Raw genomic sequence first — 27,221 nt, 5'->3', positions numbered from 1 at the left:
TACCATCTTCACCCCTTTTCTTCGCCAAAATTCAAAATCTAATTTTGATCCTGTGTCCACCAATGGGTCATTAAGGACCTTCTCAAGATTAATGGACGATTCAATTACAAGATACTTAGCCACGCCTCACGCCATTCGTCCGAACCTGACCAAAAGAGAGCTGACTGCCCTGAAGTCCTTAGAGTCTGATGAATCTATTATTATTCGCCCGGCAGACAAAGGCGGGGCGATTGTTATACAACGCATCGAAGACTATCGCATGGAAATTGAGCGTCAGCTTCAGGACAAGGATGTGTACAGTAGATTGCCTTGGGATCCCACATCGCTCTATCAAAAGGAGCTATTCGATGTTATTGATAAAGCACATCGCGAGGGAAAAATCCCATCCAAAGTGGTAAAGGCGATCCGGGTACAACACCCCAAAGTCCCAGTCCTGTATACACTGCCTAAATTGCATAAAGATCCTGCTAGACCACCAGGGAGACCAATTGTCTCTGCCAGAGACTCTCTTCTACAACCTACATCACAACTATTGGACAGTATCCTACAACCCCTACTCCCCAGCCAACCGACATTCCTTAAGGACACGACCTCCTTCTTGGTTAAATTACAAGAACTTGCAGATATCCCAGCGGGAACCTTGCTCTGCAGCATGGATGTGTGTAGTTTATACACTTCAATTCCCCATGAAGGGGGGCTTCGAGCCATGAAAGACTTCCTGTCTAAAAATCTGGACAATGATCTGTTCGATCATCAGCTATTCCTAAGCCTTCTGGAGCTGACTCTGACGCGGAATTACTTTCTGTTCGACGGAAAGTTCTATGCCCAGCATAGGGGGTGTGCCATGGGTTCTTCTGTGGCACCCTCCTATGCCAATATTTTTATGTTTGCCGTTGAATATGATTTATTCCTCTCTGACCCGTCCACTAGGGAGCACATGTTGATGTACACTAGGTACATCGATGACGTGTTCCTGTTGTGGACGGGCGGAGAGGAGCGTTTTGTCCAGCTCATGACTCAGGTCAACAATAGCAGCCCATTTATAAAATTTACGTATGTCTGTCACCCAGGAAGTTTGCATTTTCTGGATGTTCAAATCTCTTTAGAAAATGGTAAGATCAGTACGCAGGTATTCAACAAACCTACTGATCGCAACACATTGTTGCGATCAACAAGCTACCACCCACCGGCTCTGAAGAGGGGCCTACCCCTGTCGCAGATGATTCGAACGGCCAGAATCACCAGTGACAGGGAAATGATGCCCGAGAGCTTAGATTGTGTAGTGGATAAATTCCAAACAAGAGGTTATTCACAACAGGAGCTGCTTAAAGCCAAACAAGAGGTGTTGCAGATGAATAGGGCTGACCTATTGAAACCCTCCAGTAGAGACAACTCTAATGTGATTCCCTTGGTCAGTGATTTTTCTACGGTCCACCCCATCCTTCAGAGGGCTACGAAGGCCCTGTGGCCTATCGTTAGCACCGATAAGGACCTCCCCACTTTTCGGGATAAACGTCCCATTATTGCTTTTACCAGAGGGAGGAACCTTAGAGACCAGTTAGTTAAATCAGATATCAATGGCCTGGGAAAAAGCAGACACCCAAATGTGTATGTCAAACCACCTGGATGCTATAGCTGCCATAACTGTATCACGTGTAAATTCATGACAACATGCAAAGAATTCAAACATCCCCACTGTGATAAACAGTTTAACATCAGGTTTGTCTTGACTTGTGATACTACTCATGTGGTCTACATGATCAAATGCCCATGTGGCTTGTGCTATGTGGGTCAGACTTCATGTAAGTTTAAGCAAAGAATGGCAGGTCATAGATCCTCCATTGATCTGGCTTTGAAGGGTCGAAATATAGATCAACCAGTGGCACGGCACTTCAGAGAGGCAGGTCACTCCCTGGAGTCGCTGAGATATTTTATGATCGACCATGTGCCAGTATCACTGAGGGGAGGCGATCGAGCCAAAATCCTTTTAGTGAAAGAATCACAGTGGATTGTCCGGCTGGGCACTACTAGTCCTGGAGGACTTAACGAAAAGATAAATTGGAACAGTCTAATTTAGAGTGGCTGGGAGTAAAAATAAAAAAATAAAAATAAAAATATTGTAGTCTGTCCCTGGACAGCAAGGAGACGGTCTCTTGTTATGACCATTGGGTGACAGGGTTTTCCTTATATTTTTCCTGTCACGGCATGTCTTTGTCTTAGGTCATTTTTGATATTGTGTAATATCGCTCTATCAAAAGGAGCTATTCGATGTTATTGATAAAGCACATCGCGAGGGAAAAATCCCATCCAAAGTGGTAAAGGCGATCCGGGTACAACACCCCAAAGTCCCAGTCCTGTATACACTGCCTAAATTGCATAAAGATCCTGCTAGACCACCAGGGAGACCAATTGTCTCTGCCAGAGACTCTCTTCTACAACCTACATCACAACTATTGGACAGTATCCTACAACCCCTACTCCCCAGCCAACCGACATTCCTTAAGGACACGACCTCCTTCTTGGTTAAATTACAAGAACTTGCAGATATCCCAGCGGGAACCTTGCTCTGCAGCATGGATGTGTGTAGTTTATACACTTCAATTCCCCATGAAGGGGGGCTTCGAGCCATGAAAGACTTCCTGTCTAAAAATCTGGACAATGATCTGTTCGATCATCAGCTATTCCTAAGCCTTCTGGAGCTGACTCTGACGCGGAATTACTTTCTGTTCGACGGAAAGTTCTATGCCCAGCATAGGGGGTGTGCCATGGGTTCTTCTGTGGCACCCTCCTATGCCAATATTTTTATGTTTGCCGTTGAATATGATTTATTCCTCTCTGACCCGTCCACTAGGGAGCACATGTTGATGTACACTAGGTACATCGATGACGTGTTCCTGTTGTGGACGGGCGGAGAGGAGCGTTTTGTCCAGCTCATGACTCAGGTCAACAATAGCAGCCCATTTATAAAATTTACGTATGTCTGTCACCCAGGAAGTTTGCATTTTCTGGATGTTCAAATCTCTTTAGAAAATGGTAAGATCAGTACGCAGGTATTCAACAAACCTACTGATCGCAACACATTGTTGCGATCAACAAGCTACCACCCACCGGCTCTGAAGAGGGGCCTACCCCTGTCGCAGATGATTCGAACGGCCAGAATCACCAGTGACAGGGAAATGATGCCCGAGAGCTTAGATTGTGTAGTGGATAAATTCCAAACAAGAGGTTATTCACAACAGGAGCTGCTTAAAGCCAAACAAGAGGTGTTGCAGATGAATAGGGCTGACCTATTGAAACCCTCCAGTAGAGACAACTCTAATGTGATTCCCTTGGTCAGTGATTTTTCTACGGTCCACCCCATCCTTCAGAGGGCTACGAAGGCCCTGTGGCCTATCGTTAGCACCGATAAGGACCTCCCCACTTTTCGGGATAAACGTCCCATTATTGCTTTTACCAGAGGGAGGAACCTTAGAGACCGGTTAGTTAAATCAGATATCACTGGCCTGGGAAAAAGCAGACACCCAAATGTGTATGTCAAACCACCTGGATGCTATAGCTGCCATAACTGTATCACGTGTAAATTCATGACAACATGCAAAGAATTCAAACATCCCCACTGTGATAAACAGTTTAACATCAGGTTTGTCTTGACTTGTGGGACCGCAAAGTGTCTCACACTAGGTGAGAATAGCAGCGCTCAATTCAATGAATGAGACAAATTTTTGAAAATGTAACAAAATTACTTTTTACTGTTGATTAAAATACAATATAAAAAACATAAATAAAAACAATAATGACAATAATGGTATAATGGTATGGGGGGGGAAAAAAGAAAAGTAAATTGGAATGAAAGTCAAAATGGAAATAATAATAATATATGCCCCGTCTCAATGGACACGTCGGATGTAGCTGTGTCGACACTTTGTGTAGAAAAAATGGGTAAGTGCACTTTACCAATAATTTTCATGGATCCTTCAAACTGGGAGTCCTCACGATGATGACGGCTTATGAAACAGCCGTTGGAGGAATAAATGTCGCCAGAAGTGGAGCAGACCTTGTGTCGGAGTGGAGCCGATCTTGGGGGTTCAAACCACCGAGTTGTCTGCAGCGATATCCCAGGTGTAGATGGAATTAATACAATGGAGAAGTGGCTTCCGTGCTGAGTGAGAGTCCACACTGGTCTAGATGTTGTATACCAGTGGATCAATAGCACGGTGTCCGCCAAATAAACATTCAATGAGAAAGGGTATAAGGAATCCAAATGAAGCTTGAGTGTCACAGCTGGGTCCAGAGGTGGGGGGGCAATCACCTAACGCGTTTCACTGCGTCCTGCAGCTTTATCAAAGGTGTGGGGGACTGTAGGTTTGGGCCAGGTATATATACCATTCTTAATGAAACAATCAAAACACCTGTTGGTTCAATTAACACAGCCAATACATATACCAACCAGGACGCAGTGAAACGTGTTAGGTGATTGCCCCCCCACCTCTGGACCCAGCTGTGACACTTAAGCTTCATTTGGATTCCTTATACCCTTTCTCATTGAATGTTTATTTGGCGGACACCGTGCTATTGATCCACTGGTATACAACATCTAGACCAGTGTGGACTCTCACTCAGCACGGAAGCCACTTCTCCATTGTATTAATTCCATCTACACCTGGGATATCGCTGCAGACAACTCGGTGGTTTGAACCCCCAAGATCGGCTCCACTCCGACACAAGGTCTGCTCCACTTCTGGCGACATTTATTCCTCCAACGGCTGTTTCATAAGCCGTCATCATCGTGAGGACTCCCAGTTTGAAGGATCCATGAAAATTATTGGTAAAGTGCACTTACCCATTTTTTCTACACAAAGTGTCGACACAGCTACATCCGACGTGTCCATTGAGACGGGGCATATATTATTATTATTTCCATTTTGACTTTCATTCCAATTTACTTTTCTTTTTTCCCCCCCCATACCATTATACCATTATTGTCATTATTGTTTTTATTTATGTTTTTTATATTGTATTTTAATCAACAGTAAAAAGTAATTTTGTTACATTTTCAAAAATTTGTCTCATTCATTGAATTGAGCGCTGCTATTCTCACCTAGTGTGAGACACTTTGCGGTCCTTTTTCTTAGTGGGGAGTGACTACCCCCACATCTAAGCAGCAGCTCTTATCAGAGGAACAACTCATAGCCAGGCGCCTGATTATTCCCAGCGAATACTTTTTCCTTGTCTTGACTTGTGATACTACTCATGTGGTCTACATGATCAAATGCCCATGTGGCTTGTGCTATGTGGGTCAGACTTCATGTAAGTTTAAGCAAAGAATGGCAGGTCATAGATCCTCCATTGATCTGGCTTTGAAGGGTCGAAATATAGATCAACCAGTGGCACGGCACTTCAGAGAGGCAGGTCACTCCCTGGAGTCGCTGAGATATTTTATGATCGACCATGTGCCAGTATCACTGAGGGGAGGCGATCAAACCAAAATCCTTTTAGTGAAAGAATCACAGTGGATTGTCCGGCTGGGCACTACTAGTCCTGGAGGACTTAACGAAAAGATAAATTGGAACAGTCTAATTTAGAGTGGCTGGGAGTAAAAATAAAAAAATAAAAATAAAAATATTGTAGTCTGTCCCTGGACAGCAAGGAGACGGTCTCTTGTTATGACCATTGGGTGACAGGGTTTTCCTTATATTTTTCCTGTCACGGCATGTCTTTGTCTTAGGTCATTTTTGATATTGTGTAATATGCTAGTTAAACATCTAGGTATTGTCCATGTTTAATATTATTGAAGCACTTTGCATTATTCTGTTGTATGTTGTACGTTTGTTTGTTAGGTTTGTAATTTACTGTACGAGCGAGGTGCGGGACTAGAGGTACTAACTAGGAGTGGCGGTGAGCCTACCTGGGGGTACGCTTTGTGTTCCGCCGCTCATTATTGTAATTGATGTTTTACTATGAATGTATATCTATTTTACAGTGTTTTTTGTCCCAACAGGCTGTGCTGCCCTCCAACCACCAGGGGCCGCTACGTCATCGGAGTGCATAGGACCTGTAGGACAGGTGGAACGCATTCAAGCCCGGCTGGAACGCAGGAGCGTCACTTCCGGCTGTGGAGAATGGAGATCCCGGAAGTGCAGGTCCGCGCACCTCCGTTCTGACGGACAGCGGGACCCGGCGGCGGGGGGAGTGCCTGTATGGACAGACGGGGGGTATTTAGGTGAGTAAGTAATGTTGTTCAGTGCTTCTCTCCTGTGTCAGTTGTACCCTGAGGACGGGGTGACTCCCGAAAGCGCTTGGTGCGCAATACACAGTTTTGATTTACCGTTTGGCTGAGTGTTTTATTTGAGTGCCGCCCACCCCCTGGAATTATATATATATATATATATATATATATATATATATATCAACAGAGGCAGTGTAGGACTTGTTGTGGCCATTCTAAACAGTGTTCATGGCTGTTGGGGTAACACCCAGATTCATAACATGCTCAGTCTAATCCCAAAAACCCGGGTTCCAAACCCCCGTCCTATCACATTTTTACTTACATAATATGGCTGCTGTAGATCCCACCATGTATACAGCGTTATGTATCTTTTTTGCTTCGTCTGCCGCCTTCTCTGCTGCTTTTGTCTAGAAAGTTAAAAAATACACTTAAGTAGAAGTAATAAATATAGATAAAAAAAATCAAAAACATTTGGTGCATCCACAGAAAAGCTGGGTATACCAATGCACATGCAGACGCATCAATGCCTTCTTGGGGCAGGTGGATGACATCACATGACATCAGCGCCCACACCGAATTTGGCCATCTCTTGCCAGAATAGAAGTCAGGTTAGAATGACTTTTATTAGCTATGGGAAAAATCGTTCAATGGTGAGCGACCAACGCCACTGCCGCAGCTGCAGAGATCCTGAACATAGGGGGTAATTCAGTACCGCTGCTTAACCCCTTGAGTATTATGGCCGGAAATTTTCCGGGCTCAGCTGCGCTGCCGCAGCGGGCTGTCCCGGAAAATTTCCGGGCATACCACTAATATAGAAGAGGTGTGCGCCAGTGGTGTCCAGGTGTGCACCACTGGCGCAGTACCTCTGGAGGACACCCCCCCCCACACACATATCCCACAGTCCCCCCCCCCCGTCACCTTTCCTCCAGTGATCGGTGCGCTGGAGCTCCCCTGTCCTGCCAGCCAGTCCGTCACTCATTTTACAGTGACGTCGGCGGCAGGCTCGGCTTGGGGGGACTCGGGAGCACTCAGGCACCCGAGTCCTCCCGAGCTGCGAACATCCCCCAGCCTGCCGCCGACGTCACTGCTGAATGTGACAGGTGGCTAAGGCAGGGGGGGGGGGCTTCCAGCTCTCTGTGATGGGTTTTGCTGGGGCAGGATAAACCTGCCCTGGTAGGTTTGTCCTGCCCCAGCAAAACCCACCACTCAAGGGGTTAATGCCGCTTGCCCGAAAACCGACCTCCGACCTCCTCCCCCCACAGCCAAATCCCCTCGGTACCATGTGAAGGGATGTACAAGAACACATCCCCTTGCATGCGGCCCTAGGGGAGAGTAATCACTCAATGGTCGCCGACCATCGAAGAATTTCTCTCCCATTCGGAGATAAAAGTCAAGTGTAAACTGACTTTTATTTCCATCCGAGTCCACCATCGAGGGGGCGGGAGCTGACATCATGTGACATCAGCTACCCTCCCCCCTGCAGGCATCGGCCCGCCTGCATTCCAATAAAATGCTGGCCGTTCCCCTGCTCTGGCCCCTGCCCGCCCCCTCCCCCCTTGAAGTCTGAGCTAGCAGTACCCAGAGAGCACAGCAGTATACACATGGTCTTTCTAGCAATATAATGAATAATCCCGGGGTACTTGCCATTTCATAATGATTCACAGATGGGAAATATGTATGACCATATGGAAGTAAAATATATTGTCCATAGGAATGTATGTTAAGGTACATGAGAATATTGGGTTTCAGTGATTCCAGAAGCTTGACCACCCCTTGAGTCTCCAACTCAGAAGCCGGTCTTGGTCCGCAGAAGAGTATGCTCTCGCAGTCCCGCGATGCGCCTGAGGCTGGGCAATAAATACAGATGAAGTCATCATCGGGTAGTAAAACTGTATTAATAATGTAGAGCAGTTTATATGTGCAGATCCTTGTGTGAAGGTGATGAATCATATACATACGTGTTCACTTCAAAGTATGGGATCAAACAAGTGAGGAAAATTTTCGGGATGTTACTAATACTGTAGGTCTGAAAAAGGCATAGACGCAGTTTGGCTGACACAGGTGGACCCATGGACATTCTGTTCCTGGCATGTCCTGCCGATAGTCCGTCGATAGTGTGTCTTGTTGCACACATTGGAAAGTTTGCACGTGACCAGTGGGTGACTCAGTAGGATTCCCAATGGCTGCAGCATTAGGCACTCCTCTACTGCGTCCATCTCTGAATCACCTCCATCATTGGAGATTGTTGACCTGGTTAGCAACCTGGAATCTTGGTGCCAGGTTAACAATCTCTAACTGAACGTTAGCTAAACTAAAGAGCTAATAGTGGACTTCAGCTCAAAGCAGGAGAGGAACTACCATCCCCTGACCATTGACGGGATACCAGTGGAGAGAGTAGACAGTTTCAGGTAGAGAAAACAAAAGGAAAATTTGTGATGCTCTGCGCTGCTGTAGATCTAATAATAGATATTTTAGTCTGCTGATCAAAAAATGATGAACCCGGACACACTGTTTATATCATGAATTATTTATAGAAAGATAGTAATAATAATAATAATAATAAAAAAAACATTACATACAAAAACAAACACAAAATAAAATGTACATCCAGTATATAATAGCTCTAAATAGGGCTTGAATGTTAAAAATAGCACTCTGGGGAATGGGGAGTCTCCAGCACTGAATTGGTTAATAGTAGAAGAATAATTGTATATTATCACGGCGCCCACGATATTAAATCGTACGATATTTCATTGCATCGCATGCCATACACCCGATGCACTGCGATGCGATGAAAGCCCCCTATACGATGTAAAATTGTATAAGCACCCTAATGGGTGCTTTTAAGCACCCTAATGGGTGCTTATAATGTTAAATGCACCCCCACGCCACCCCACACTATAAACGTGAACCCGAAGCGTGGCAAGCGCAGCGTGCCCGCGAGGGGCGGCGGTACGTGTCCTCCGACCTTTTCATACCCCCACTATCCACGTCGGCGTGGAGTTTACTTTATAAAGTGTGGCGAGCGCAGCGAGCCACCGAGCCTAAAGCGTGGCGAGCGCAGCGAGCCCCGCGAGGGGACGCGTATACCTGTGAAGTTATGCGCATCCCCTCACGGGGCTCGATGCACTCGCCACGCTTCGGGCTCGGTGGCTCGCTGTGCTCGCGAAACTTTATACAATCAACACCACGCCGACGTGGATAGTGGGGGTATGAAAAGGTCGGAGGACGCGTAACGCCGCCCCTCGCAGGCTCGCTGCGCTCGTCACGCTTCGGGTTCACGTTTATACTGGGGGTTGGCGTGGGGGTGCATTTAACATTGTAAGCACCCATTAGGGTGCTTATACAATTTTTTATCTCATCCCATCGCATTGTATGCCATATACAATGTCATACAATTTGAAAATTGTATGACATTGGGGAACATCGCGCGATATTGCATCGCATCGCATACCAGCGCATGACTTATGGTCTGTACGACTTAATATCGTGGGCGCCGTGATAATACACAAGTACCATCATTTCTCTTTATAATGACAGTTCAGCACACGGTAGTAGCCTCTGCGCAAACAATAATTAGTGAGCCGGTGTAACAAAATGTAGCCAGTTCCTTAGCATATATGCAGATATGCAGAATAGTCTTTAGTTGGCAAACAGTCAGTCACCGGTTAGGGCAAAAGGTGATGGCACAATCAGATCCTTGTATATACTCACAGAACGTAGCAGGCTATGCAGGGTTCCCCAGAACATAAGAGCGTACCCGCCGCTGTTAACCAGGGTTTGTCCTGCTCAGCTGTTTGGAGGCGGGCAGCCGACAAATGAATGGGGATCGGAGGCGCTCACCGCAGGCAGAGAATGCGCCCGTACTGCTGTTTAAGTTTGGCGGTATTGGAGCAAAGCACGGCGTTCAGCGTGGTTGATGCAAGCCGGCTGGGGTGCCAAGAAAGATAAACTGGGTTGATTGTGCACCGCTAGCCGGCACGTGCTTCGCAGTTCAGCTTCCTCAGGGCTAGTGGCTAGCGGTGCGCAGGCAGTCTGTTGCTATTTTGTTATGTCTCTCTGACATTTATACAGAGAGACACCCTGCTATCCCGACATTTGGGACAGTCAGATCATACTGTATTGGTGTAAGTTACCAGAACAAGTGGAATATCACTGTATCCTCCCTCTGAGGTTCTCTGTTACTCCATTGAGTGAGCTCTATAGGACGTTAAGAGACACTAGAGGTTACATCAACCCAGTTTCTCTTTCTTGGCACGTCATTATAAGATCTGCTAGTAGAGATTGATTGGATCAATTCCAGATCGCAATCCACTGAGCAGATCGAGGCAGATTGAGGCAGCCACACACTGTGCAATCAATCAATACACTTCTTATATGTAACATAAAGCAACAGTTGCCTGCCACCATTGTTTAAAAGTTTTAAACCCCACCTTTGTATGTCCGATTTATGTTTTTTAAATATTTTCGCAGCCTTTTAGAGAAATATTGAATAAAGGTTATGTTTTATTATTTTCTGAGGTGCACCAAAATTTAAGGACACTCCCTTCTTTTCTTCTTTCATGTTTTGCTCATTCATGTTGTGTCCAAAGGTAGCACACCCCTGATCCTCCTAATGTGATACATATCCTTAAGGACATATATAGGGGTCCACCCTGATAATTTCAGTCTGCGATTGACAACCCCCCTCCCCCCTATACATGCTAAGGAACTGGCTACATATTGTTACACCGGCTCACTAATTATTGTTTGCGCAGAGGCTACTACCGTGTGCTCAACTTTCATTATAAAGAGAAATTACTCTTCCACCATTAACCAATTCAGTGCTGGAGACTCCCCATTCCCCAGAGTGCTATTTTTAACATTCAAGCCCTATTTAGAGCTATTATATATGTACATTTTATTTTGTGTTTGTTTTTGTATGTAATGTTTTTTTTTTATTATTATTATTATTATTATTATTATTATTATTATTATTATTATTATTATTATTACTATCTTTCTATATATAATTCATGATATAAACAGTGTGTCCGGGTTCATCATTTTTTGATCAGCAGACTAAAATATCTATTATTAGATCTACAGCAGCGCAGAGCATCACAATTTTTCCTTTTGTTTTCTCTGTCTGTGTTGTTTGAGCTCAGGTGAACTCACTAGATGCCTGCAGCAGATGATTTGAATCTAAATTATATTTAACAAATTTTAGGTTTATATGTAATCATCCAATAAGCGCCAGGATCGGGTGATTGGGTAGAGGCTTATTACCTCCTCCAAACCACACACTTTTTTCTCTAGACAGTTTCAGGTACCTAGGTGTCTACATCACGAAGGACCTGACATGGTCCTGTCATGTTAACTCCCTGGCAAAGAAGGCCCAACAACATCTTTATCATCTTAGATGACTGAAGGACTTAATTTCTATGCCTGCACCATTGAGAGCATCCTGACAGGAAATATCACGGCCTGGTTTGGAAACAGCACCAAAAATGACAGACAAGCTCTTCAGAGGGTTGTTCGATTGGCAGAGCGTACCATCCGTATTGAGCTTCCTGACCTGGACACCATAGGCGAATCTAAGGGGTGGTCTGGGGGTGCACCGGACCACCCATTAGACTGCCTCTCACCAGTACCTTTAAGTAATTAATTTAACACCGCCACTGCCCGGATAATTTTTTCCGCAGGACCCGGGAGGGCTGCGCGCATGCCCGACTGTACTGTCCTCCCATGGTCCTTTGCGGAGCTTGCGTGCCATGATGACGACGCTCCTCCTGCGTCTGCTGCGGCTGGGCTAGCGCACACACTTGTGTTTGTGTGGCGCAGCAGCCCAGCGCACCACACTGCTCCCCGGCTCAGCTCCTGCCCCTGGTGGGTCACACAGTGCTGGTAAGTGTAGCAGTGAGAAACAGACTCACTGCTGCAGACAGTGCCTGGCTTTGCTTTATATTCTTGACCAGCGCCCTGCCCTGTGCCAGCCCAATGGCTTTTATTGGAAAAAAAAATGGCTGTAATCTTTCCCAGTGCCCTGCCCAGTGCCCTACAGGCCCTGTACTACAGTGTAGGGCACTGGGCAGGGCACTGGGAAAGATTACAGCGTTTTTTTTTTTAAATAAAAGCCATTGCTGGCCCAGCAATGGCTTTTATTATAAAACAAAACAGTTGAAATCCTTCCCAGTGCCCTGCCCAGTGCCCAGCAATGGCTTTTATAAAAAAAAAAAAAAAAACGGTGTGATCTTTCTCAGTGCCATGCCCAGTGCCCTACTTGCCCCTGTTAAGACACACCCTTCAAATGAGGCCACACCCCCTTTTAGGCCACACCCCCTAAACATTTCATTCCCTACAGTCTAGGACCACCCATTACCATATTTCTAGATTCGCCTATGCTGGACACTATATACAGCAAGCGATGCTGGACCAAAGCCAGGAAGATAATGCAGGACCTCAGCCATCCCAACAATGGACTCTTCTCTCTGTTGCAGTCAGGGAAACGCTACCGCTCATTGAAGGCAAACACAGAGTGAATGAGAAGGAGCTTTATTCCGCAGGCCATAGGAACCCTCATCCAGACCTCCTAGTACTGGGACTTTCTTTCCTTCTTTCTAGACCTACCCCACACATTCTCTCTACACTCTTCCTCAGCCAATCTACTTATCTGAACATAGAACAATATGTAGTGAATAATAAGCATTTCTATGTATGATTTTGTACGTGACAAATAGAAATTTAATTAGATTTGATTTGATCATATACATTAAATATAAAGCTATAGACGTGTAACCAGCACTTACTGCCCCAATAAAAATCGAAGTTCCGATTAAGGTCTACTCCAAAACAGGTCCCGTTATTATGCGGTGACCGGTTCTTCCTCCAGAGACGTTCCTGGAAGTGACGATGAGATACATAGTTATCACTGCAAATTAAAGTAACCTCCCACATATCTTATAGTACAGTGCAGGGTATAGATGGGGAGATTCTCTATTGGTTGTATTTATCAGCACCCCGATTCACCCCCTTTTATCACATTCAGCACAGTATGGTTCTCTATGTAGCATCTATCAGATACTGTATACTCTGCTAGCACCAGGCTGTCTGGCTCTTCTGGAAAGTCCCTGATGGGACAGCCCGGCTTGATGTCGTAGGCTGAGCCATTTGAATGAATGGCCGACCAACTCTTCCCAGCAGCGATGGATGTAATCCATGATGTGACGATGGTGTAACATTACACATACTGGGTAAGCTGCTACCCAGAGGTGTGGATGGAAACTAAGGTCTACAGAGAGTCTAAGTAGACAATGAATAGGTCATCACCAAAAGGTCAACAGGCAAATGGTCCTATTTTTTTTATTTTTGGGGTATCAAAGTCGACAAGAGTCAACATGGACCACCAACTATTGTAGGGTGTATCTCCGATCCATTACCACTGCACTTGGCACAGTCATACCTTCCAACAGTACCGATTACCGAGGGAATGTCCCGGTTTTCGGGAACATTCCACGTCCCTCCAGTGGCCGTCAGTGTCCCGTGGCGAGGGGGGGGGAGTCCCCCTGTCCCGTGGCGAGGGGTTAGGAGTCCCCCTGTTGGCTGCTGAGCAGCAGTGAATAAATGCTGTACGCACGCACAGCATCTATTCCCGCAGCCAGTGGGCTGGGGGCATGGCTAGAGGCTCACAGAGCCTCTGGGTCATGTCCCCATAGTGTCAAAACAGGGGCATGGCCTCGCGGGCGAGCTGCGAGTATAGGCCACGCCCCCTTTAATTAGGTTATGCCCCCAAAATTTTCACCCCTGTCCTTCCTCCATCTCCCTACAAGTTGGGAGGTATGCAGGGCCGGTGCTAGGGTGTCCGGTGCCCTCCTGCAAACCATACATTTTGCGCCCTTTCACATAGCCATTGCAACAAGCTGCAGCCCGAATGTGGGAGTGTATGCAACATGCGATCCTATGGAGGATCTCGGGTGCATTTACATGTATGCATACACCATCTCAGTGCTGTGTCCGCAAAATGTTGCAGGCACTAAAGGTGCCCATACACGCTGCGAGAACGCATACGTTATGGGCTAGATCGCATCGCACAGCATGCATACAATGTGTGTGCGATCCGAAAGCAGTACAAAATTATGTACAGCACTCGTGACTGAGGGGGAAAGGAGGGGAGAGAAGGAGGAGATGGAAGAAGAGGGGAGGAGAGGACTGGCAGTGGCACTGGCACAGCACACTGAGAAGAAAGGGGAGGCGGCGCTGCGCATTCACAGACAGCGCTACATGCCTCAGCGCAAGTGTCCGTGAGGAAGAGGGGCAGGTCGCAGGAGGACAGTGTGTGCGCGGTGCAGGGAGCTGCTCATCCTTTCCATACTGGTGCCCGCTGCGAGCGGAGTGCAGGTGGCAGTGACAGTGAGGGCTGAGGCAGCTTTAGCAGAGCAGGGAGGGAGACAGCGCCTTTTCGGCATGGCGCCTCCCTGGTTTGCAGGAGCTGCTGAGTGTGTAGCGCCGGCCCTGGAGGTATGCATAGTTTACCATTGCCAATTGGAGTCCATGTGGATGTTAAAGTATAAAAAAGTCCCAAAAATTGTGAAAATTAAAAACTTATGCCCAAAATTTCACGCATCAATCTTTTTCATGTCAATGTTGATTGTTTGCATTTCAATCTTTTGCCAATACCAATGATTGAATGTTGAACCTTTGGTGTTGACAAATGAAGAGTTGTTATTTCATATATAAATTTTATATATTTATGTATTTTGGTCACCAGCCACTAGATGGCGTCCGATGGAGCAATTTGTGTGTTTCTCCATTCAGGAGCTCACACCCATCGGTGCTGATATTACTGGAATGCTGGGTTACTTATAATGACCTATCATAGAGGTGTCATCGCAAGCCCCACATTCCAGCATCTTACTGTAGTAAAGGAATAGATGTATCCGTCTACGTTCAGCACAGGCACAACATAGAAGTCTACTTGCTTCAGGAGCTTGTTCATCAAGGGCTCGTTCTGTCTCGCAAGGATCTGGAAAACAAAGTAATGTGTATGAGGGTTTGGCTAGTACTCGGCGGATGGGCCAATGCATTGGAAGAAGCCGACAGATGCACGTCAATCATTATAAATAAAAATGTGCACATTTACAAAAAATTATTTTTTACCATCGGAATAAGTAATGGTAACAACTTTCAGGATTTTACATTAGATGTTGCTGTCTTGATTTTTTGTATAGACAAGGCCTCCGGAGGGAGGCCTAGATCAGCTGGGGAGGTTTCATCACAGTGTACAGTAGATTATAATGACTATTAGTGCTCACTTACTGTAATAAGTATTATGCTCCTTTACTTTAATGATGACAATTAGCACATGCTTACTGTAATAGGTAATAATTCCCCATTACTTCAATAATGACAATTAGTGCCCCCTGATTCTAATATGTAACAGTGCCTCCTTACTGCAATGATGACTATTAATGCCGACTTACTATTTCAATGCCTATTAGTGCCCGCTTACTGTAATAAGTAATAGTGCCCCTTACTGTAATAATGACTAATAGTGCCCACTTACTGTAATATGTAATAGTGGCCCTTACTGTAAAAATGACTAATAATGCCAGCTTACTGTAATAAGCAATAGTGCCCATTACTGTAATAATGCCTATTAGTGCCCGCTTACTGTTATAAGTAATAGTGCTCCTTACTGTAATAATGCTTATTAGTGCCCGCTTACTGTAATAAATAATAGTGCCCCTTACTGTAATAATGCCTATTAGTGACCGCTTACTTTAATAAGCAATAGTGCCCCTTATTGTAATAATGACTAATAGTGCCGCTTACTGTAATAAGTAATAGTGCCCCTTACTGTAATAATGACTAATAGTGCCAGCTTACTGTAATAAGTAATAAGGCCCCTTACTGTAATAATGACTAATAGTGCCCCCTTACTGTAATAAATAATAGTGCTCCTTACTGTAATAATGCCTATTAGTGCCCGCTTACTGTAATAAGTAATAAGGCCCCTTACTGTAATAATGACTAATAGTGCCCCCTTACTGTAATAAATAATAGTGCTCCCTACTGTAATAATGTCTATTAGTGCCCGCTTACTGTAATAAGCAATATTGCCCATTACTGTGATAATGACTAATAGTGCTAGCTTACTGTAATAAGTAATAGTGCCCCTTACCGTAACAATGACTAATAGTGCCAGCTTATTATAATAAGTAATAGTGCCCCTTACTGTAATAATGCCTATTAGTGCCCACTTACTGTAACAAGCAATAGTGCCCATTACTGTAATAATGACTAATAGTGCCAGCTTACTGTAATAAGCAATAGTGCCCATTACTGTAATAATGCCTATTAGTGCCCGCTTACTGTAATAAGTAATAGTGCCCCTTACTGTAATAATGCCTATTAGTGCCCGCTTACTGTAATAAGCAATAGTGCCCATTACTGTAATAATGACTAATAGTGCCAGCTTACTGTAATAAGTACTAGTGCCCCTTACTGTAATAATGACTAATAGTGCCAGCTTACTGTAATAAGTACTAGTGCTTCTTACTGTAATAATGACTAATAGTGCCAGCTTACTGTAATAAGTAATAAGGCCCCTTACTGTAATAATGACTAATAGTGCCCCCTTACTGTAATAAATAATAGTGCTCCTTACTGTAATAATGCCTATTAGTGCCCGCTTACTGTAATAAGTAATAAGGCCCCTTACTGTAATAATGACTAATAGTGCCCCCTTACTGTAATAAATAATAGTGCTCCTTACTGTAATAATGTCTATTAGTGCCCGCTTACTGTAATAAGCAATATTGCCCATTACTGTGATAATGACTAATAGTGCTAGCTTACTGTAATAAGTAATAGTGCCCCTTACTGTAACAATGACTAATAGTGCCAGCTTATTATAATAAGTAAGAGTGCCCCTTACTGTAATAATGCCTATTAGTGCCCACTTACTGTAATAAGCAATAGTGCCCATTACTGTAATAATGACTAATAGTGCCAGCTTACTGTAATAAGCAATAGTGCCCATTACTGTAATAATGCCTATTAGTGCCCGCTTACTGTAATAAGTAATAGTGCCCCTTACTGTAATAATGCCTATTAGTGCCCGCTTACTGTAATAAGCAATAGTGCCCATTACTGTAATAATGACTAATAGTGCCAGCTTACTGTAATAAGTACTAGTGCCCCTTACTGTAATAATGACTAATAGTGCCAGCTTACTGTAATAAGTACTAGTGCCCCTTACTGTAATAATGACTAATAGTGCCAGCTTACTGTAATAAGTACTAGTGCCCCTTACTGTAATAATGACTAATAGTGCCAGCTTACTGTAATAAGTACTAGTGCCCCTTACTGTAATAATGACTAATAGTGCCAGCTTACTGTAATAACTACTAGTGCCCCTTACTGTAATAATGACTAATAGTGCCCCTTACTGTAATAAGTACTAGTGCCCCTTACTGTAATAATGACTAATAGTGCCAGCTTACTGTAATAACTACTAGTGCCCCTTACTGTAATAATGACTAATAGTGCCCCTTACTGTAATAATGACTAATAGTGACAGCTTACTGTAATAATGACTACTAGTGCCCCTTACTGTAATATGTAATAGTGCCAGCTTACTGTAATAACTACTAGTGCTTCTTACTGTAATAATGACTAATAGTGCCAGCTTACTGTAATAATGCCTATTAGTTACCACTTACTGTAATATGTACTAGTGCCCCTAACTGTAATAATTAATAATGCGCCTCCTTATTGCTATAATGACTATTGGGGTGCAATGAAAATATTGCTGATTGCCCAAATGAGCCAAAATCAGAGAAGGTATGGGCACCAGTGGCTGAAGTGACTGATAACATCTGGGCTCACAATGTCCTGTGATATAATGTTCAGTGTCTGGTGATAACGCTCACTTTCAGGTAACAATAACACAGGGATGACTATTACTCCAGCTGCAAAATGTTAAAAATGAAAAGTAAATATCCTGAGACTGTACCTCTTTTACAAACCACTGGCAGTACGCGGGAGCGATCCATTCCCTAGCATGCATGCCGCAGTCCATGAATACAACTTTCTTTGGTTTGGATGACGGGAATCCGATCTGCAACACAGATATATACAGTACCTTATAGAGACGAAGAGCAGGAAATGAACACACTTCTACAGCAAGAAACAAACTAGATTATAACTAAAATAGGGTTGTGTTTTTTACAACTATATACTAATAAGTTGATTGCAAGTGCTTCCTTGTGGTCTCTGCCACCTGCTGGGGTCTCCTGCATTCGCATAGATAACAGCATTTTACTAATGCATACAATGTCTCTCTGGCAAAGGTTCCCCATTGGAATAGTCAGTACCGCTTCCTCGATATAAATAGGTTATTGAAGATTCATAGTACGGCATCAACACAAATGTCTCCAGGTCCAGAGTACTGTAGCATGTGACATACTGCATTAATATTGTTACATGTTTCATGAGACTGCTGCACACTTCTTCAGACAGTTTATACCTATCTTGTTTTAACAGTGTTATTTCTAGAATAAGACCTTTTATCTCCAGCACAGAACAAGCTAGATTCTGGAACTCTGCATGAATAAGAAGCATGTTTATTCTGATTCCAGCCACAAGATCATCCAGGTATAAGCTGTCTGATGAAGTGGGCAGAAATCCCATCCCAACATTCATGCAGTTTATCACGTGGTGTGCTGGATGACCAAGGCTTGTTTGTATTGATGCCATACTAGGAATCTTAAATAAATAGCATCAAATTAACATAGAAACATAGAATTTGACGGCAGATAAGAACCACTTGGCCCATCTAGTCTGCCCCTTTTTTTAAACATGTTACCTCAAACCATATTTGATCCTTATTTTTTTGTAAGGATATCAATATGCTTATCCCAAGCATGTTTAAATTGTACTACTGTATTTGCGTCTACCACCTCTGTTGGGAGGCTATTCCACTTATCTACTACTCTTTCTGTGAAAAAATTCTTCCTCACATTTCCCCTGAATCTTCCTCCCTCTAGTTTCAGTGCATGTCCTCGTGTTCTGTTGCTCCTCTTCCTGTGAAGAATGTCTCCCACCTGTACCTTGTTAAAGCCCTTGATATATTTGAAAGTTTCTATCATGTCCCCCCTTTCCCTTCTCTGCTCTAAAGTATACATATTAAGATCTTTTAGTCTTTCCTGGTACGTTTTGTGATGTAGGCCATGCACCATTTTAGTTGCTCTTCTTTGTACAGTCTCTAATGTATTTATATCCTTCTGGAGATATGGCAAATTGATCAGTGTTTGTAGCAATGACGTTTTGTTGTTCTTTGTTGCTCTTATTTTTATTTATCATTTTGAGCAAGACGGGATCGTGCTGGAAATTTCTGCAGCACTTTATAATTAGGAAAAAACACATTAGTTTATACTGGAGATTGACCATATTATTGCAGGAAGATAGATCACTAGCATATTCATGGAGACATGGAGGTATATTCAATACTTTTTAGCGTGCTGTGATGGTGAGCAGTGCCGATAGCTCGCTGTCACAGCTCGCAGGTCAGTATTCAACTGACCCCCCCTACACTCACCGTTTCCACCTCGCTGGGTTTTTCCAAGGCTCGCGGGCAAGGGCGGGTGTCAAAACAGCAAGGCTTGCAGCTAAATGCAGCGGGCTCGCTGCATTAGCGGCGAACCTCACAGTTCGGGGAAATCCTTGCAGTCCTCTGATGGCATGAAGCCCCTTGGAACGTTGAATAGGGCAAGCGGCCGATGCGGGGGTTAAATGGCAAGGATTGCTTGTTTTCAGCGATGTGAAAATCAGTTTGAGAAGTTGAAAAATAATAGAGGCTGATAGTCTGGAGGATGATTGTCTGTGGAGGATGATGGTCGATTAGGCTTAGGATCTTCACTCTGAGGATGTCAAGAGTCTGCAGAGGTTGAGGGTCTGAGGGAGTTGCTGGCATGTGGAAGATGATGGTCTGTGGAGAGTGATGTCACAGGAGGCTGAGAGTCTTTGCTCTGGGGTAGCTGAGGGTCTAAGGGGGGGGGGTTGATGGTCACTGGAGGGTGATGGTCTGAGGAGGCTGAGGGACTGAGCTCTGAGGAGGTTGATTGTCTGAGGTCTTGCTGGTCTGAGGGGCTTTGCTCTGAGGAGGATGATGGTCTGAGGTGTCTGAGGGTTTGAGAGGTTTAATGGTCTTCACTCTGAGGTGGCTGAGGTGTTAGTTCGTGGTCTGAGGAAGCTGATAGTCTTATTAGGCTGAGGGCCTGAGCTCTGAGGAGGTTGAGGGTCTTATGGGTTGTTGGTCTGTGAAGGATGAAAGCCTGAGGGACCAAGCTCTGAGGTGGCTGACGGTCTGAGGGATTTGAAGGTCTTTGCTCTGAGGAGGCTGATGTATGAGGAAGCTGATGTGGAAGACCATGTTCTGAGCTCTGAGGAGGTTGATGGTCTATGAAGGCTGAGGAACTGAGCTGTGAGGAGGTTGAGGGTCTGAGTGGTCTGAGCTCCGAGGTGGCTGAGGGTCTGAGGAGGCTTAAGGACTGAGCTCTGAGCAAGCTTGGTGGGTGTTAGAGTACAAAAAAAATGAAAATGGTGGATGAGGTGTTGCAGATGATTTGGTCACAATATAAAGGAGTGAAAGTTTAAACAATTAGTAAGAAAAGTAAAAAGTAATACATGTTGGTCTCCATAGGCGTGCGCAGCACATTTTATTAGGGGGTGCACCACCTATTGTGCATGTCTAACAACACCCATTGGGTGTGTCTAACACCACCAATCAGGCGTGTCTACCATCATCTATTGGCACTCACTACATTATAAAAGTCTCTCAGCCACAACATGATCTCCTGCCTATTTCAGTCAGTTTTTAATCTTCTTATTACGCTCTGTAACAGTTAATGCAAATAAAGTCAAAAACATATATGGACGACACAGGTATGTAGGGATATGACAATGGTCTAGTACAAGTAACAATGCAAAACACACATAATTAAATGATGGGCTCTTCTTTTAATAGAATACAGTTCTAAAAAGGAAAAGTCTATGGTAAAAGGTATTGCTGGTTGCTAGCAGCAGTGAGGTGTATATAAGGGTGGGCACAGCATTAGGGGGTGCCTGTGCACCCCTAACACTCTATGTGCGCACACCTATGTTGGTGTCTATTATCTGACATCCCTCTGGTCACATATGAGAGTGAGGGCAATCAGGCCTAATAGAGGATGGAAATAGAACTTCATGGTCCTTAAATCTTCATTTTGCCACAAAACTTGACCTGATCTCCTGTATATTACCACAGACGTTACCAAGATAGAAGGCAAAACTGTACTTTCCCTTATCCGGAGGACAAACACACAAGACTGTCATGCGTGTAATATGGCACATGTATGTCTATGACTTACTTTGAAGTAGTAGATGGGACGCTCCTCGTATGTGTGCCCCAGAAGATGCTGTGCTACCACATTACTGTGTTTGTCTTTAATCAGTTCCATCCAGGTATAAATCTGTAACAGTATAGAGTATATTAGCCATTGTCTAAATTAAAACCTACATAAATCATTCTATCTATCTATCTATCTATCTATCTATCTATCTATCTATCTATCTATCTAAAAAACGAACCATTGAAAAGTTTCTTCCATCTGCGCCGGTTTCCACTGATCTGCTAAGGAACCAGGCTGAAAGTGGTCATCACTGATATCAAAGACCAGCCCAAAGAATGCCTGGGCACACACCCATAAAACACCATATTCCCACCCCTAAACATTGGCTTCCTGTCAACCAAACTGCTATGCAACTGCTATGCATATGGATATTTATCTGCAAATTGCGGCTGCACATGTGCAATGGGAATGCTGGGCACCCCCGAGATGGCGCTCAAGCCGTCTTAAATAATCTTCCAGGGAAGGGTGACTAGGGCCATTGATTGGTGCTCTAGCTGCGGCCAACAGATGTTACAACAGCAGAACAGCTCCCATGAGACTGAGCAGATACAGCGAACACAACAGTGGCTCCTAACAAAATTAACCCTAGAATGTCTGTGTGTGCCTGTACATGTGGTAGGGAATATAGATTGTAAGCTCCATCGGGACAGGGACTGATTTGAATGTTCAAATATTCTCTGTACAGCGCTGCGGAATAATATCTATTGCAACAAAAATCTATAAAAGCTGAAAGTAAGCTGGGAAATATGAAAGGCTGGGGTAGGCCAGCATTTCCCTTCTTACGGTATTCGGAGGCGGGCAGGGAGCCAGTCACCCTGGCTGCAGCACAGGAGGAATGGAGGAGAGAGCGCGTATAGCACTGATGTGCTGCTGCCCGCGGCGCCAGTAAATGCAGGAAAGGGTGGGCAGCCCATTACTCGGCAGAAGAGAGTAGTCAGCAGTGAGTCCTCTTACCTCTGCAGCTTCCTTGACCCGGAGCTCCCCACAGACCACGGGAGGGTTGAGAAGGGAGGGAGGATGGCGGAGGGAGAAGGGAAACTTGTGCAGCACCAATTATGCATCTGCTGAGGCAGACCGCACCTGGCGCTCCCCGCAGATCTAGCCCCCCCCAAGCCGCCGCAGGGTCTGCAGGACCATAGTTACACCACTGCAACACAATGTGCGAGCCATGATCCAGATGAGGGGGGGAGTTCGCAGCCAAGGGCAGACACGACTACCCCCAGGCTGTCCCGCCCTGTGTAGCTGCACTACATCCATAACCCTAATTATATCTCTGACAGCGCCTTGCTTACCTCATCCATAGGGTGGTATTCAGTGTATGTATACGTGTCCAGGGATATCGCCCTCGCTCTGTTCTCGTGCACAGGCCGGCTGTCAATCAGCTTCTGCACGTCTTCAATCATGATGCTGCGGAGGAAGACAACGTAAGATATATTCTGTGCTGTCACTTTATGTAGCCAAGTGGTTCCGGGTGCTAGATCTGCAGGGTCTAGATAGACAATCAATAGGCCTACCCCAAAATGTCAGGGTCAAAAGGTATATTGTCGTCCCAATATATGAACAATTGCTTACAGAGTTAGTGGTTTCCGAATGGAACATGTTTCTGCGATGGAAGAGGCGCACAGTCCTCACTAATGTGATCACGTCACTTCTTCTTCAGGACTGGAGACGCTACGGTGCACGTGCGGTCTGCGGACCATACAATCACCTTTTGCTCGGGAGGGATCCTATAGATCCACCTCCCAGTAAATACTACAAAGTGTAGCCCATGTGGGCTTTAATGGCTAAAGGCATCTACAGATACCAGGGACAATTTACTGAAGCTTTGTGGTGCTTGGGAAATCTGTCAATAAAGTGTCCCCCATAAAATCTATGTGGTCCCCCTGTTTTGTGGTTAAAAAGGGGACCACGGGAGATATCTGCTGCGGGCACCTAGGGAACACTTTGTGCTGGATGTAATGCTGTGTGGGATTCTGACTTGGAGGTTTTTTTTAAAGGGGCAATCAGTTACACGGCATGGTTATACCTTATAAGTGATCGCCCCTTTAAACAAAGGTTAATTGATTATAGATCAGCCGATACTAAGCTTAATTACATGCAATCGTCTACAACAAAATAACATTATTATACTGGCCATTTGTTACATTGATAGATCTGTATACTTAATGTAATAGATAATAAGTAGGTGCCTCACTATCCTATCATATGTGTTGTATATTCTAAGTACCAGGAGGTTATCTTTCCCTTTTTACAGATAACGAGTATATACTGTCTATGCATATATATGAGCGCCATCATTTGGGTACAGTTAGCGTACTTATAGGGAATGTCCTGCTGGCCAAGCTTCTCTTTCATCTGCAGGACATTGGATACTTGGACCCGGACGTGCACCTCTCTCCCGCTGTATATTCCCTCTACAGTATCCGGCTTCCACAGGTCCAGCTGGACGGAAAGAATAAATAAGTTATTGATAAACCAAAACATCCCTCTGTAAATAAATAATTGAAAAAGAATCGGTAATTCTAGGCAATCAGACGGATTGGATACCGGCCACGGTGTAAAGCCGTGTACACACGGACCCGGTGATTTTGGCTGAGCCCCATGTGTATCAATATGTACTCAATCTGTCAGAGAAGCGGCTAACTATACCCTGCCAACTCGGGAGCCGTGGCCAAATACACAATGTAGAACAAATATTGTTGCCTATTTGGCAGGGCTATAGCAACGCTGTGTGGGCGCACATCGCTATCGCCGGCTGTGTACACACAGGGCGATTTAGGCAAAACGTCTAAGCTATTTAAATTTAGGTGTTTGCCGATCATTTAAAACATGGGTCCTCAAACTGCGGCCCTCCAGATGTTGTGAAACTACAAATCCCAGCATGCCTTGCCACAGTTTTGCTATAAGGGAGTGTTAAAACTGTGGCAAGGCATGCCGGGATTTGTAGTTACACAACATCTGGAGGGCCGCAGTTTGAGGACCCATGGTTTAGAGAAAAGCAAATGACACTATGGCCCAGTTGTATCAAGCTTCAAAAAATTATAAAGTGGAGAGCGATAAACAACCAGCCAATCAGCTCATAACTGTCATTTTTCAACTCCAAACTGTAAAATGACATTTTTTTTTACATCTCCCCGAGTTCTCAAACAGTGATGTCACACTCCCATATGCCATCTATTAGCGGGCCATCTCTATTCAGATAAATATCCACCTCTCAGTCACGTCCTATACATCTCCAATAAATTCCACACACCGTGCGTCTCAATCACTACTGCAACTCTGCCTGTACACACAGGCAACAAAATCGCCATATTTTTTTGTAGGGATTTTCATCCAAAGGCAGCAGCAGCAAAAAAAGGTAAACTCCTTGAACATCGCCATTGCATGCGAGAGCATCAGCATTGTGTGCGAAAACATTGGCATTATGTGTGATAACATTGTAATTGTGTGCAAAAACATCAGCATTGCATATGACTCCAAGCAAAAGTGGTTTGCGTTGCGTTTTCATTTGCAACCAAACTCGCTTCTCCTAAAACCTCCATCCAACTCTGACGCCATAATCCCACCATCCGGATGCTAATTATCCACCTTCTTGCAGATTTCAATACTCAGAACATCACTCTACTGTAGTAGTACAGTAACATTAGTTTTAAAGTAATGAAGGCATTTATTGTGCTGGGCAATGTTCTATCACAATCTTTATTGATGACAAGAACTTACAGTACATTCATAAATTTACACCACTTAATAAGCTACAAGCCTGTTATTCATCTCCATATATGAACTTTTTCTCACCTTTTATTCTCGGAATAGGGAGAGATTTACTAAAGATGCAGCATGCATGGTGCACCGGCATTTAGTCAGCGTGCTTTGACTACAAATATGATCTAGAACACTGGACTTTCGGGCTATACAGTGTGGCAGGGACAGCATACTTCCACATGAGGATAATGTGGAAGAACAGTCCAGGATTTAGAACAGCAGCAGCAGCAGGGCTGTGGAGATCCAGTCCCAACTGAAGCCCAAGACCTGTGCTTTCATAGGTTAAGCTCTCCGCCAGATCAGTATTCTACCCCTTAAGATCACTGGTAGCTGGGAGACTGTGAGGAGGAAAGAACGCAGCTGAAGGTGCTAAATAGAACTTTTGGTACTTGTTTCCTAGAACGGCGCCCATCGCATCGTATTCCATAAGCCTTAATATGGTATGCGATGTGATGCGATCGGACCGGATCTTGTACAATTAAAAATTGTATAGCATCGTATATGCCTTACAATGGCATACAATGTGATGGTATACGCTTTTTAATTGTACAAGCACCCTAATGGGTGCTTACAATGTTAAAAGCACCCCCACGCCACCCCCACTCTCAACACCAACCCGAAGCGTGGCGAGCGCAGCGAGCCCGCGAGGCTCGGCGGTACGCATCCTCCGACCTTTTCATACCCCCACTATCCACGTCGGCGTGAGTTGACTTTAGATAATGTGGCGAGCGTAGCGAGCCACCGAGCCCGAAGCGTGGCGAGTGCAGCGAGCCCCGTGAGGGGACGCGAATACATGTAAAGTAATACGCGTCCCCTCGCGGGGCTCACTGCGCTCGCCAAGCTTCGGGCTCGGTGGCTCGCTACGCTCGCCACACTACATAGAATCAACTCCACGCCGACGTGGATAGTGGGGGTATGAAAAGGTCGAAGGACGCGTGCTAGGAAACAAGTACCAAACTTTTAGATCAGATCTGTTATCAATAAACCCATAGACAAACAAAGGATTCAGGCCAGTGGCCTGTGCCACTATATACAGAGTAAAATCTGATGTGTGTGTCTGTGGACCTGAGTTCCCAACCCTCACACCAGACCATTGGGCCTGCATTCATATGAAGTACTGTGTTTCATTAACTGCACTTTCTTTGGCTGGTGACAATTGCTCTAAAATCAAACATTTGGAAACTCCCTTCCAGAAATCCTGCGTTTGCCACCAACACCCTCAGACACATAATTAAGAAATGGAGTACTGCACTTCGCCTCATTAGTATTATGGTGTGTACACAGGGGCAGATTCTGCCTATATCGATTTGATATCGGAAAGGTCCTGGGTGGCTTAAGAGAGAATGGTGTGCGATTTCTCCAAGGGGAGAATTTGCCACAGTGTAGGGCAGCAAAATGATTGTGCTTTACTCTGATATAAATAAATGTTTATTGAGATAAGGAAAAAAGTAGGACGGATTTCTCCAAGTTAATGAAAATACAATGTATTCTTACCCGCCATTGTTTTGTCAATTCTTGAAGGTACTGCACCTGTTCCTTGGACTGTGGGGTGACTTTTAGGACTTGATCTCTGTAAACAGGAAACAAAAAAGATTCAACGACTTATTTTTTCAAATGACTGGTTACATGTACAGTATATCCACAAAAAATTCCTAGTATACACGAGTATACATGGCCAATACAGCTGATTTTGTTTCTGATATGGAGGAGATGTATTGGTGGGACATTGGTGGGAGATAAAGTGAGTTTGCCAAAAGCAACCAATCAGCTTCTGTCATTTATCTATTTTATCTTAGAAGCTG

General features: G+C 44.6%; 1 protein-coding gene across 1 annotated transcript in view; it reads right to left on the bottom strand.

Moving 5' to 3' along the window:
• The window catches only part of LOC146019612 (carboxypeptidase O-like), a 43,848-nt gene extending 16,869 nt beyond the window's left edge, over positions 1 to 26,979 (bottom strand). The window contains exons 1-9 of the mRNA XM_083152121.1: positions 26,914 to 26,979; positions 23,975 to 24,099; positions 22,950 to 23,064; positions 21,616 to 21,717; positions 18,222 to 18,326; positions 15,120 to 15,227; positions 13,015 to 13,105; positions 7,871 to 8,073; positions 6,549 to 6,633 (exon numbers count right to left, since the gene is read on the bottom strand). Of these exons, the coding sequence (XP_083008247.1) occupies positions 6,549 to 6,633; positions 7,871 to 8,073; positions 13,015 to 13,105; positions 15,120 to 15,227; positions 18,222 to 18,326; positions 21,616 to 21,717; positions 22,950 to 23,064; positions 23,975 to 24,012 (847 nt within the window). The 5' untranslated portion in view covers positions 24,013 to 24,099; positions 26,914 to 26,979. The remainder of the gene's footprint in view (positions 1 to 6,548; positions 6,634 to 7,870; positions 8,074 to 13,014; positions 13,106 to 15,119; positions 15,228 to 18,221; positions 18,327 to 21,615; positions 21,718 to 22,949; positions 23,065 to 23,974; positions 24,100 to 26,913) is intronic.
• Between the last annotated feature and the right edge of the window lie 242 nt (positions 26,980 to 27,221).

The sequence above is a fragment of the Crinia signifera genome, chromosome 7 (genome assembly GCF_055691185.1).
Source record: "Crinia signifera chromosome 7, ASM5569118v1, whole genome shotgun sequence".
Lineage (NCBI taxonomy): Eukaryota > Metazoa > Chordata > Amphibia > Anura > Myobatrachidae > Crinia > Crinia signifera.
Note: the sequence above shows the minus strand (reverse complement) of the source record. Positions and strands in the feature narration are given on the sequence as shown.